This window comes from Podarcis liolepis (genome assembly GCF_965112155.1).
Source record: "Podarcis liolepis genome assembly, chromosome: 1".
Classification (NCBI taxonomy): domain Eukaryota; kingdom Metazoa; phylum Chordata; class Lepidosauria; order Squamata; family Lacertidae; genus Podarcis; species Podarcis liolepis.
In genome coordinates, this window is record NC_139554.1 from 3,020,665 (window position 1) to 3,034,804 (window position 14,140).

A 14,140-nucleotide genomic window follows, 5' to 3' on the forward strand; every position below is an offset into this window, starting at 1 on the left:
TTAAAATATCTTATGAGCTGACACATGGGAGATGGAACAAGCTTGTTTTCTCCAGCTTTGGAGGGTAGGACTCGAACTCATGGCTTCAAATTACAAGAAAGGAGATTCCAACAAAACATACGGAAAAACTTTATGACAGTAAGAGCTGTCCAACAGTGAAACAGTCTCCCTTGGAGGTTTTTCAGCCAAGTTTGGATAGACATTTCCCCTGGATGCTTTTGGGTAGACATTTCCCCTGGATTGCACTTGGGCAAAAAAAATGAGAGGCACAAATACAAGATGGGTGACACCTGGCTTGAGAGCAGTACATGTGAAAAGGATCTAGGAGTCTTGGTTGACCACAAACTTGACATGAGCCAACAGTGTGACGCGGCAGCTAAAAAAGACAATGCAATTCTGGGCTGCATCAATAGGAGTATAGCATCTAGATCAAGGGAAGTAATAGTGCCACTGTATTCTGCTCTGGTCAGACCTCACCTGGAGTACTGTGTCCAGTTCTGGGCACCACAGTTCAAGAAGGACACTGACAAACTGGAACGTGTCCAGAGGAGGGCAACCAAAATGGTCCAAGGCCTGGAAACGATGCCTTATGAGGAACGGTTAAGGGAGCTGGGCATGTTTAGCCTGGAGAAGAGGAGGTTAAGGGGTGATATGATAGCCATGTTCAAATATATAAAAGGATGTCACATAGAGGAGGGAGAAAGGTTGTTTTCTGCTGCTCCAGAGAAGCGGACACGGAGCAATGGATCCAAACTACAAGAAAGAAGATTCCACCTAAACATTAGGAAGAACTTCCTGACAGTAAGAGCTGTTTGACAGTGGAATTTGCTGCCAAGGAGTGTGGTGGAGTCTCCTTCTTTGGAGGTCTTTAAGAAGAGGCTTGACAACCATATGTCAGGAGTGCTCTGATGGTGTTTCCTGCTTGGCAGGGGGTTGGACTCGGTGGCCCTTGTGGTCTCTTCCAACTCTATGATTCTATGATTCTTTAGCTGAGATTCCTGGATTGGACTAGATGACCCTTGTGGATCCCTCACAACTTTACAATTCTACAATTCTACGATTATTTGATACACTGTGCCCACTCTTCTTCACAGACACACTGGAGACCACCTAAACAAAGCTCATGGATCATTGGTGGGCCTTGGACCACAGTTTGGGAACCTTAGCTGTAGATCGCATTACATAAAAAAATATATGGAGGCTACACATTTTGAGTGAATAAAACTGTTTCCTAAAAAGCATTCCACACTCATCCCAGAATAGAAAATATGTCGTAGGTATGTGGTGTGTGGCTTTTTTCATGTTCGCTGTCTGGGAACCTCCCTTTAAGGCGTCCAAGTACAGAGGCTAACACCAAATTTCCAACCAGTCATACAGCAATGCAATACTGGACATAGACTCTGCGAGAGCAATGCCATTAAGACGCAGACTGTAGAGGCAAAAGATATATCACCTTAGCTGTTCAACCTCGAAGCAATCTCTCATGCAACCACAGTCCTTGAAATACAACTTTAAAAAAGGTAAAGGTAAAGGACCCCTGAAAGTTAAGTCCAGTCGCAGACGACTCTGGGGTTGCAGCGCTCATCTCGTTTTATTGGCCGAGGGAGCCAGCGTACAGCTTCTGGGTCATGTGGCCAGCAGGACTAAGCTGCTTCTGGCGAACCAGAGCAGTGCACGGAAACGCCGTTTACCTTCCCGCCGGAGTGGTACCTACTTATCTACTTGCACATGACATGCTTTTGAACTGTTAGGTTGGCAGGAGCAGGGACCGAGCAACGGGAGCTCACCCCATCACAGGGATTCGAACCGCCGACCTTCCGATCAGCAAGTCCTAGGCTCTGTGGTTTAGACCCACGAAATACAACTTACTCAACCCATTTCACTGTCCTTGCCAGAACCCTCCCTGTACCTTATTGCATTCTGGCGTTTCTGACACTGACAAGACCGAAAATCCATGTCATCCTTTTTCATTCTTCATCCTGCAACATTATCTATGGTTCCCCAGAAACACCACAAAGCCCGCCCTCCTCCAACGCCAGCTCCATGCATTTTGTCTCCCAAAATACGGTGCGAAAACAGATCACAATATCACAATGGAGGCGGGGACAGGGTAATTACAAATGTCCGGTGACACCTGTCAGAGCAGCGCGATATATTTTTCTCCGAATTCCATTTAGCAGCAAGGGGAGCGTTAAATCTGTAATTTCACACGAAAGGCCTTGATCATATCCAAATATCGTGTTTGAACAGGGCTTCTAAATTGCCCTCTCAAGCTGCTACATTTGTTCAGCAAAGGTCACCTGGTGGCGGAGACGTCTCATTTCTCTGGATTTAACAAAGTCAGAAATTAATCTGTCAACCGAGTTAGAACGGGAGAGGGCTGGAAATAATAGTAATATAAAACACGAACACGCAAACACACAAAGGGGAGAAAGGGCGAATGCACAAGCCTTCAATCTCGCAGCAAATTCAGCTCCTGAGGGATGCCAGCAATTGGTATTCAGAAGTACAGTATTGCTGCCTCCAGTTTGGTGTTGTGGTTACAGCACCAAACTGGAACCTGGGAGAGACTTCCCAGAGGCTTCGAATCCCAACTCAGCCATGCAGCTCGCTGGGTGACCTTGAGGCAGTCGCTGACTCTCAGCCTAACCTACCTCGCAGGCTTGTTGTATTAACTACTTCTTCTTTGGCGATCCCTCATAGCCGAGTAAGAGTGTCTTCCATAAACATGGATTTAACAATGAGTCCATAAGTGACTGTGGAGGCCAATTCTGGGTCCACACGTCCTTCCACAGTGGGGACACTGGTTTCCGGGCGGGAGTGGATCACAGTGTGGATTTGCCAAGCGTGCCTTCCTCTTAGCACGTTTCTCCTTTGCATCCTGAGTTCGAGTGTCTTTAAAGCCCAGGACACCTTTGGTCAAGGCTGTTCTCCAACTGGAGCGCTCGCAGGCCAGTGTTTCCCAATTGTTGGTGTTTATACTACTTTTTTTAGATTTGCCTTGAGAGAGTCTGTAAACCTCTTTTGTTGACCACCAGCATTACACTTTCCATTTTTAAGTTCAGAATAGTTGCTTTGGAAGATGATAATCAGGCATCTGGACAGTGTAACTTACCTCGCAGGGTTGTTGTAGGGTATAGAGGATAGAAGGACAGATCCTGAAGCTGAGACTCCAAGACTTTGGCCACCTCATGAGAAGAGAAGACTCCCTGGAAAATACCCTGATGTTGGGAAAGATGGAGGGCGCAAGGAGAAGGGGACGACAGAGGACGAGATGGTGGGACAGTGTTCTCAAAGCTACCAGCATGAGTTTGACCAAACTGCGGGAGGCAGTGGAAGACAGGAGGGCCTGGCGTGCTCTGGTCCAGGGGGTCATGAAGAGCCCTCTCCTCCTTTATCTAATCCTCTTTTAAAGCCATCCAAGTTGGTGGTCATCACTGCAGGAGTTGGTGGGAGGGAGTTCCATAGTTTAATAATGTGTTGTGTGAAGAAGTTCATTCATTTCCCAGTCCCAAATCCTCCATCATTCAGCTTCATTGGATGTCCACAAGTTCTGGTGTCACTATTTATTTATTTATTTATTTATTTTTATTTTTTATTTTTTATTTTTTTATTTGTATCCCGCCCTACACCCACAGGTCTCAGGGCAGTTCACAAGATAAAATCACAATATAAAAATGCAAAATACATAATCAAAAGAAAAAGGAAAACAAGAGAAGGTGGAAAACTTTCCCCTCTCCCCCCTTCCTCCACTCTGTGCTTTCCCCAAAATTGTGGCCCGGTCGTTTTATGAGATAGTAATGGCAGAAGTGTATAAATTATTTTGTTTTTAGAGTCTGTATCTTTTGTGCTTTATCTCATTTTATCTTACCGTATGCCACTTTGATGGCTCCTGGCTGTGAAGCAGTTTATGAATCTGTAAAATAAATAATAAAGCGCGACGAGAGACGAGGCCTTCAGAATTAAATTATTTTAATGTCAAACCCTTTGCAGAACAATACAGATCAGCATGCGTGGAGTTCAGAAGCTGAAACTGACGGGAACCGAGTCTGGTTTCTGAGGCAGAGACATGGAGGGGGAGAACAGAGCCTTGGTTCATCACAGACCCTCCTCCATTTCCCCTCGCTCTCAGTTTTCCATTCTGGCGCTGAGAAATGTAGGATTCCCCCCTTTCAGTGCCTGGAAAGGTACTACAGCTTTAAGCTGTAGCAGCCTTTTCCAGCCTCCAGAGGTTTATGCCCCATTCCCACCATCCATCTAAAGCATCATAACACGACTGCCCCCAAATAATCCTGGGAGCTGTAGTTTGCTAAGCGTGCTGGGAATTGTTAGGCAACCCCCTAGCCCCCTCCCAGTGCTACAATTCCCAGAGTAACCGATGGAGAGAGAGAGATTGGTGGTTAAACAACTCGGGGAATTGTAGCTCCGCAAGGGGAACAGGAAGGTCTCCAAATTCCTCTCAGCAATCTTAACAAACTACACCTCCCACAATTCTCTGCTTGAAGTGATATTGTGGGGCTTTAAATGGGTGGTTTAAATGGGGTCTTAGGCAGCAGTGAACACCAGTTACTAAAGCTCTGCTCCACAGCAAGCGTTCCATGTGGCTCGCACAAGCAGCCTCCGTGGGAAAGGGTGACCACTAAGCGATACAACTATCAAACGAAACGTCATCAACTTTAATATATTAAATATGCGAACTTTTTCGTTGACATTCTTTAAGTCAACCATAAGATTCTCCCAGCTCTCTGAAGAAGTGCTGTCTCTCCAGCCTTAACAGAACCATCGCAGTGCATCATTTAAACCTCACTCTCCAGATCCCGGATCATGAAAAGTGATCGGATTTGCCTGAAAACAAATGGACAGACTTTGGGGGAAGAGCAGGGTTCGTTTGAGTTGAGGGTCCACGCCTTCCAAGTTATGGCATCGAAGTATCCCTTGCAGGGAATATCTCTTGCCCTCCAGATCCTGTTAGACCAACATCCCATTGGCCACAAGTGCCCCACCCCTGCCTTCGATATTTGAGGAGTTTCTGGTTTCATGTTTGGTTAGGAATAACTCCTGGCAGATACTCAGGCCCAGAGTAGTTTACCCAAAACACTGACACGGGGAGGGGGTCTTAAAGTGACCAGCATTTGTGTGAGAGAGATTTGCATCGCAAGCTATGGATCACCAGTTTTCAGAAGGAATTAAATCACCCATAATTGTTTTTTGGGAGGAAGCGTTTCCAAGGAATGACAACTTACAGTGTTGGGTAGATTGCCATGGTTTCTAAGGTTACCTGAGGATGCCTAGTACTTGTTGCTGTTTCTCCCAACCCATCCTCCCTAAAAAAATAAAATAAAAGGTACATGCTCCGAGAGTCCAACTTTCATTGTTTCAGCCCAGTTCCTGAAACTTATCAGTTGCTACTCCACACTTGCTTGTCTTCAGCCTCAGAGTCGTCAGCGTTTCAACCAGTGATGTGCCAACATTTTGTTTCCAGGAGAGCAGGGCTCATGATCGCCACTTTCACAGGGATGCATGGGAACCGAAGTTTCCCATGCATCCTGTGCAAAAAAAATAATAATTCCGGGATCCATGGGAAACTAGAATTCCCATGGATCCCAGTGGCAACGGATGCTCCAAAGGATGCCACAAAGCACCCAGTCCTTAAGGAGGTGGTCTGCAAGACACAAAGAGGGTAGCAAGGGCTAGCGGGAGAGCTTTCCCAGGGGCACCAACATTCCAACATGAGCTGGGGGAGCCCACTCCTCAATTCTTCTAAGGCCCTGGCTTTGCTTGCTGAGGCCTTTATGAGACGCCCGCCACATCTCCTGATCCGTTGGCATTACAGAATATAAATAGTCACCAATAAAAGTGCATGCGACAGACTAAAATGACGGACGTGAAAATGAGGAGAGGCGAGCTGCAGGGGGGCATGGCCCTGTCGGTATGGAAGATGTGGAGTTTCTTGACATCCGGGTGGTACGCTTCGCCGTCTTCCAGCGCCCCGCGGGCAGCCAGAATGAAGCTGGCATCCCCCGAAGTCGCCACGTCAAAGACACAAGCCTGGAAGTAGACATCTTCAACGGGCAGCTTCTCCTTGCACAGGAGACGGGCCTTCTCGAGGGCACCGCTGCCGTCGCCCTTGCTTCGAGAGATGCGCTGGCTGGGCGGGCAACCTCCCACGCAGAGCTGCAAATCTTGCTCGTCCGTGAAGGAGAGAGCCACCTCCTCGGCCGCCCGGATGGAGAAGGACAGCTGCCTGCCCGTCTGGCGCACGGCAATTGTGGTGCCAACGTGCGCTGCTCGGATCTCCACATGACGCCCGGGCGTGCGCTCGTAGATGACCAGGCTGCTCCCCCCGGGCCTCGCTCCACCATTCACGGAACCATCCACAAAAGACACTGGCAGGTTGTCTATTTCCGCTTGGTAGACCTTCTCGTCGATGCACTCCTTCATGTTCTTAAAAATGATGGTGAGCTGAAAAGAACAGAGATCTTAAAAGCTTAAAGGTAAAGGGACCCTGACCATTAGGTCCAGTCGTGGCCGACTCTGGGGTTGCGGCGCTCATCTCGCTTTACTGGCCGAGGGAGCCAGCTACAGCTTCTGGGTCATGTGGCCAGCAGGACTAAGCCGCTTCTGGCGAACCAGAGCAGCGCACGGAAATGCCATTTACCTTCCCGCCAGAGTGGTACCTATTTATCTACTTGCACTTTGATGTGCTTTCGAACTGCTAGGTTGGCAGGAGCAGGGACTGAGCAACGGGAGCTCACCCCGTCGCGGGGATTCAAACCGCTGACCTTCTGATCGGCAAGTCCTAGGCTCTGTGATTTAACCCACAGCGCCACCCGCACTTGAAAGCTTAAAGCGCAGCAAAAGGGAAACCCCAGGCATCTGAGGACCCTCGAGACCTGTTTATTCTGAAGAAGGATGCAGGACTGCTGTCCACCAGAAGGTATTGGAGAAGCAAAAGCAGGAAGAAATTGGCTTCTGGGTGCAAACCCGTCCTTGCCTCACAGTTGCTCACCACTTTTCCAGATCCCTCTATTATCAGAAGTAGCCCAGATAGTGCCTTGCCTTCTTCAAATTTACTGGCTTGTCTTTAACCAGATCTGTCCCCAAATTTTGTTTTGGGGGAAGCAGGGCTTGTAATCTACATCGTCACGGGGATCCGTGGGAGTTGCAGTTTCCAATGGCTCCCATGCCAACTGTTTGACCTGGGAAGCATGGGAAATCACACTTCCCATGGATCCCAGTGTGCTCCTGCAGGTGGGGAACTTGCTGTCCTCCAGTTGTTGCTGGACCACAACTACCAACATCCCTGACCATAGGCTATGCTGGCTGTTTGGGTGGTTGGGAGATGGTGTAAGGTCGTTGGTTAGCCACTCCTGCTACAGATGATTTCCAGTCCGATTCAAGCTATGAATTAAGGTGGAAGTATCTGGGGCTACCTTTGAAGGTGACTCAGAAACTACAACTAATCCAGAAGGTGGAAGCTAGGCTGGAGACTGGGAGCAGCCACTGGGACCGCATAACACTGGTCCTGAAAGACCTACGTTGGCTCCCATGACGTTTCAGAGCACAATTCAAAGTGCTGACCTTCAAAGCCCTAAACCAGGGGTAGGCAACCAAAGGCCCAGGGGCCAGATCTGGCCCAATCGCCTTCTCAATCCGGCCCGTGGACGGTCCGGGGATCAGCGTGTTTTGACATGAGTAGAATGTGTGCTTTTATTTAAAATGCATCTCTGGGTTATTTGTGGGGCATAGGAATTCGCCCATTATTTTTTTCAAAATATAGTCCGGTCCACCACATGGTCTGAGGGACAGTGGACCGGCCCACGGCTGAAAAAGGTTGCTGACCCCTGCCCTAAACAGCCTCGGTCCTGTATACCTGAAGGAGCATCTCCACCCCCATCTCTTATTCTGGACACTGAGCTCCAGCTCCGAGGGCCTTCTGGAGGTTCCCTCAGTGGGAGATGTGAGGTTACAGGGAACCAGGCAGAAGGCTTTCTCGGCAGTGATGCCCACCTTGTAGAACGCTTTCCCAACAGATGTCAATAATAATAATAACAATAATAATAATTTATTATTTATACCCGGCCCATCCACACAACTTTCTGAAGACATCTGAAAGCAGGCCTGTATTGGGAAGTTTTTAATGTCAAGTATTGTATTGTATTGTATTGTATTGTATTGTATTGTATTGTATTGTATTGTATATACATACCCTGCCACTTTGGGCGGCTTCCAACAAGAGATTTAAAACACAATAAAATATCAAACGGAAAAAACTTCCCTAAACAGGGCTGCCTTCAGATTCTGCTGAAAGCCATCCAGACATCATCATCATCATTATTATTATTATTATTATTATTACTACTACAGTGGTACCTCTGGCTGCGAACGGGATCCATTCCGGAGCCCCGTTCACATCCTGAGTAGAATGCAACCCGCAGCTGTGCATCTTCGTGTGTACGGGTCGCGATTCACCACTTCTGCACATGCGCATGACTTCATTTTGGGCGCCTGTGCATGCGCGAGCGGCGAAACCCGGAAGTAACGCGTTCCGTTACTTCCGGGTTGCTGCGGAGCGTAACCTGAAAACGCTCAACCTGAAGCATATTTAACCCGAGGTATGACTGTATTAGGGACCCAACATGATGCCCTCAATAGATATTGTGGGACTACAGCGCCCTCTTGAACTGCCGGCACAAGCCAATCAAAAAGCTGATGATCAGCTTTTCGAAGGATTGGTGGTTACCTTGCTGATGACGGTAGCGTTTGACCCTTTCACGACAGGAGAGCTGGTGGCCTGCACATACAGGTAGTTGTTGTCCAGGAGCGGCCAGGAACCCTCCACCTGGCAGGTGTGGAACTGGTCCCTGAAGGTGCACACGTGGGGATCCCCAAAGGCGGCACAGTGCTGGTACGCGGGGGCCTGCCCGTGCTTGCGGGCAAAGCTCTTCTCGTAGTCGCAGATGTCCAGGGACGCGAAGCCCTGGTGGTCTGGCGGCGGCTGGGGCGGCTGGGGCAAGGAAGTGGGTCCTTCCCTGGAGCAGTTGTTCTGGATCATGAGGTCTTCGATGCCGTACACAGCAGAGTGGTACGCCAGGTTCCCGCGGCAGGTGCGGGCCGTCCGGCGTGTGCAGCTGGAGTAGGCGCGCAAAGCGTTGCAGCGAGCGGCCGTCGCGTCAGAGTCGTCCAGGTTCTCCGTGGCAGCCAGATACTGGGAGTTGCAGCGCAAGATCTTGCACTGTGAGTCAGCTGCAGATGGGGGGGCAGGGGGGGAGAAGAAAATCAGTGCCACATCATCACAACCTTCTTCGCTCTACCTGCCAACAATCTCCTCCCCAATTTCACTGGGAAATGAAATGAAATGGATGTTTAAAATAAAGTTTGTAAGATGCTGTTTCTTTTTCAAACAATTCCAGTAATTAAGGGAGTAACACAATTTAAAGATTGGCAAAAAACACTATCAAAATTCATCTGGCAGGGAAAGAAGCCAAGAATCAAATTTCAACTGTTAACGGATTAGAAAGAAAGAGGGGGATTCACGGTTCCCATTCTAAAATTGTATTATGAAGCATCCTGTTTATGTTGGATCAAAGAATGGATCACATTAGAAAATACGGATTTATTGGACTTAGAAGGTTTCAACAATAGATATGGCTGGCATTCTTATTTATGGCTCAATAAGGTTAAGGTTCATAAAGGTTTCTTGAATCATATCTTTAGAGGTGCCTAATAGGAAGTTTGGGGGGGAAATAAAAAATTATTAGAAAGGAAAACACCCTGATGGATCTCACCGATAGATATACTAACAATAAAAAAATCGAATATGGAAGGAAAAAGATTAACTTATGAGGAAATTTTAGTAAAAACGGAGAGAGGCTGGAAACTTAAAACATATGATGGAATTAAAAAATAATTTGACAGGGTGGATACAATATCATCAAGTAAATGCGCTATGGAACGAAGATAAAAAATTAGGATTTAGTGAGAAAAAATCTAAATATCAAACAGAAATTTTGGAAGGGAAAACAAAACTCTTATCGAAGATGTATAATGTTTTACTGGAATGGGACACCAAAGATGAGGAAATTAAGGAGGTGATGGTAAAGTGGGCAATTGACCTGGGTTATAATATAGATTATGATAAATGGGTGAATTTATGGAATAAGGGTATGAAATTTACGGCATGTTCCACACTAAGGGAGATCCTAGAAAAAAATGATGTACAGGTGGTATGTTACGCCAGTTAAATTAGTAAAAATGTATAAAACGGGAGACAAGGCTTGTTGGAAATGTGAAAGCAAAGAAGGAGACTTATATCATATGTGGTGGACATGCGAGAGAATGAAAAGATTCTGGGAACTAATATATAATGAATTAAAGAAAATTTTTAGGTATACCTTTCCAAAAAGGCTGGAGGCATTTTTATTAGGCATAATAGGAGAAGAAATTAAAAAAGCCAATCATAGACTATTTAAGTACGCAACGGTGGAAGCTAGGGTTTTAGTAGCGCAAAAAGGGAAGACACCAGAAATTCCAACTGTCAGGGAATGGCAAGTAAAACTATTTGAATATACGGAATTAGCGAAAATGACACACAGGATTAGATACCAAAAAAGATCAAAGTTTGTAGAGGAATGGAGTAAATTTGCCATATATATAGAAACCAATTGTAGAAGCTTAAGGACTACAGCAGGGTTAGTTTAACTCTTGTGAGATAGATATATATATATATATATATATATATATATATATATATATATATATATATATATATAATGAAGAAACTGCAAAAAATAAGAAACAATAAGAAAACCGAAACTGGGAAGGAGGGAGGTCGAGGCGTGATATAATGCAAGTAGATAAGCTGACAATATGTATAGTTAAAGTAAAAAAAAATTTTTCTTCCAGTAGCACCTTAAAGACCAACTAAGTTAGTTCTTGGTATGAGCTTTCGTGTGCATGCACGCTTCTTCAGATACACTGAAACAGAAGTTTACCTATCTACTACTGGAATATGTATAGTTGTATGTATAGTTTTTTATGTATTGCACTTTTATGTTGTCTGGGTTTTGTTTTGTTTTTTAGTTTTTTCGTTTTTGGAAAACCTAATAAAATCATTTAAAAAAATAAAGTTTGTAAAAAAACCAAAAAAAACCCAGAAGCTTTTCTCTTGGGATTTACAGGGACAGAACTACCTAAACTGTATAGAAACTTATTTATGTCGTTGAATTGACATGTATAGTATGTAATTGTAAAAAACCAATAAAGATCATCTTTAAAAAAGAAAAAAGAAGAATTCATGTATGCGACTACAGCAGCAAGAATGTTACTTGTCCAACAACGGAAGGAAGAAGAAGTTCCAGCAAAGGAAGAATGGATATAAAAAATTGTGGAATACAGTCATACCTCGGGTTACAGACGCTTCAGGTTGCGCGGTTTTGGGTTGCGCACCATGCCAAACCCAGAAGTACTGGAATGGTTACTTCCGGGTTTCAGCGCTTGCACATGCGCAGAAGCGCTAAATCACGATCCGCGTGTGTGCAGACATGCGGGTTGCAGGTTGCGAACGCTGTGGGTTGCAAATGTGCCTCCCTCTCGGATCACGTTCGCAACCCAAGCGTCCACTGTATGCAGAAATGGCGAAGCTTAACGGAAGAATAAGAAATCAAGAAAACAAACTTTTAAATTAAAGAATGGAAATGGTTTATTGGATATTTATAGATAAATTGTAAATGGATAAAAACCTTGGCAGGATTATTGTAACAACCTGCAGTTTCATAGGAGTATATACTTAAAGAAGATGAATATATGAGCAAATTAAGTTAATTTGGATATGCAGAATATATTAAAAATAAATTTAAGGAACTGCAGAAAGTGGGGGAAGGAAGTGAAGTTTTGAAATGTCAACATGATTGTAAAATCAGTGAAATGCATAAATCTGAAAAGTACCAAAAAAAACCACAACAATCTCTCCTCCCCAAGGTTAGACGCTCCCTCTTCAGCCACAGGATTGTATTCTACATCTATGAAACACGAAATGATGTGGTAACGTTCTTAAGCATGAAATACGGCAATGGTTTGGCCTGAGGTTGGGTGGGTGATCTCTGGGCATGCACAGAGTAATAGTCTTTCACCATTAAGCAGCTGTAGCCCACCACCAAACTTCTGGGATTGAGAAGCGGGGAACGGCCTTGGTCCAGTATACCTGAAGGAGCGTCTCCACCCCCATCGTTCTGCCTGGACATAGAGGTCCAGCTCCGAGGGCCTTCTGGTGGTTCCCTTGCTGCGAGAAGCCAAGTTACAGGGAACCAGGCAGAGGGCCTTCTTGGTGGTGGCACCCACCCTGTGGAACACCCTCCCACCAGATGTCAAAGAGAACAACTACCAGACTTTAGAAGACATCTGAAGGCAGCCCTGTTTAGGGAAGCTTTTAATGTTAAATAGGTTATTATATTTTAGTGTTTTGTTGGAAGCCACCCGGAGTAGTTGGGGGGACCCAGCCAGATGGGCGGGGTATAAGTAATAAATTATTATTATTATGTTCAAGATGGCATTTTTAGGCACACTTACTCAGAGGACCTTGTGCCCGAGTAGACCTGCTTACAACTGAGGATACAAAGGGGCCCTCCCAAGCCAAGCCAAGCCCCATCCTCCCTTCCTCCCTTTCTTCCTTCCTTCCTTTCCATGCCCACCAAAGCTGCAACTTTCTCTGACGAATGACCCAAGCGCCAAGCCCCTTACCGTGTCTGCAGAACAGGAGGAGGATGAACACTTTAATGATGGCACCAGCATTTGCTGGGCTCGGAGACCTCTGGCAGCAGGCAGATCCCCGCATCCTGATCCATTCACAGATGACGCACGAAGGTCACCCAAACCTCTCCTCACTGTTCTCCTCCCATGCTGGTTCACTGGAAGGAAAGAACAGTCAAGAGATCTACAGCCCATAAATTGGCAAGGTCCCATCCTGCGCGTACTCTGCGCTCCTGCATGCATGGTCCTGATCCCACTGACTCTTTTCCCTTTAAACAATAACCCAAAAAACCAAGTCACTTGCTGTCACAGTGAATGTTGCTTCCCCCCACCCCACAAAGTTTTGTAACAATAGTTTCTGACGTCTTGGAAACTAAGAGCTCGGTTCCCCTAAGAACGTACAGGAAGAGCCTTCCGGATCGGGCCGACAGTCCATCACGCAGCATCCTGTTCTCACATATCCAGCTACCTGGGAGTAGGTTCCCTGGGGCTTCCTTGAAATTTGGACCATGCTATAAATCTCGTCCAATCAGGCCTCTATGAAGGCAGGGCTTACCTGGGAAGTATCTTTGCTGGGCTGTTTCCCAGAAAAGCACTGGGGAAAAATTGAGACCTTTGCTTCCCAGGGGAGCACAAGACCCCCTGCAGTTCACTGGAGGTTTTCAGACAGAGGTTGGGATACTTTACCTGCAATTCCTGCATTGCAGGGGCTTGGACCAGATGTCCTTCAGGGCTCCCTTGCAGCTCTAAGATTCATAATCCTATGGGCCCTCTCTGGTGACCCAAGGCACAGCCCCAAACCTTCTGAAGTGGGGGGTTCCCTTTGGAAGGCGACTCCACCATCAGCCCCTGTCACACCTCTAACATCCATCGGAGAAGACAGCGGACCAGCCAGATGACCGGTGACCCAATTCAGGCTGGCCAACTTCCATCACTGCTGCAATAACACTTGTCCCCTCCATTTCCCCCAGCATGTCCATCTCATTGCAGACACTCCCTGCTCTGTCCTCGCCCCAGGGTGGACCAACCATCAGCAAGAAAGATCTTCCTCTCTTGGCTTTCACCTCTCCGGAAGACCTTTCCCTCTCTTCTCAGGCTCCGTCGCCGACTTTGTGCTAAGCTGCGCATGTCCCCATCCTGCCGGGACACACATATCGGCGTGACCTTTTGCAAAAGTCGGCAAACAACGGCACACAAACTTTGTCCCTGCTTCCGGACCCGCAGCGGGAGCTAATGATCAACCACTCGATCGCCCAAGGCACCCTCTGCACCACTCGGCCTGGGAGCCAAAGACAGCCGGTGATGAGATAAAGGCTTTGGCCTGCAAGTCGGCCATGGCCACTTCTGGATCAAGGTAGCTTGACCACAGTCGCCCATGCATTCATAAGGTTGG

The 14,140-nt window shown here is 46.6% G+C and overlaps 1 protein-coding gene across 2 annotated transcripts; it reads right to left on the bottom strand.

Moving 5' to 3' along the window:
* Nucleotides 1-3,955: 3,955 nt before the first annotated feature.
* On the bottom strand, nucleotides 3,956-13,938 carry LOC310712558 (hemojuvelin-like). Of its 2 annotated transcripts, none has more exons than XM_083515692.1 (4): nucleotides 13,435-13,938; nucleotides 12,739-12,905; nucleotides 8,744-9,246; nucleotides 3,956-6,462 (listed from the first exon to the last, which is right to left on the bottom strand). In XM_083515692.1, the coding sequence occupies exons 2-4, from the start codon at nucleotides 12,830-12,832 to the stop codon at nucleotides 5,845-5,847; spliced, it is 1,215 nt and encodes a 404-aa protein (XP_083371818.1). In that variant the 5' UTR covers nucleotides 12,833-12,905; nucleotides 13,435-13,938; the 3' UTR covers nucleotides 3,956-5,844. The 2 variants fall into 2 exon arrangements, with proteins under 2 accessions (XP_083371818.1, XP_083371819.1); XM_083515693.1 differs by having other exon boundaries at nucleotides 13,776-13,793.
* Nucleotides 13,939-14,140: the final 202 nt, after the last annotated feature.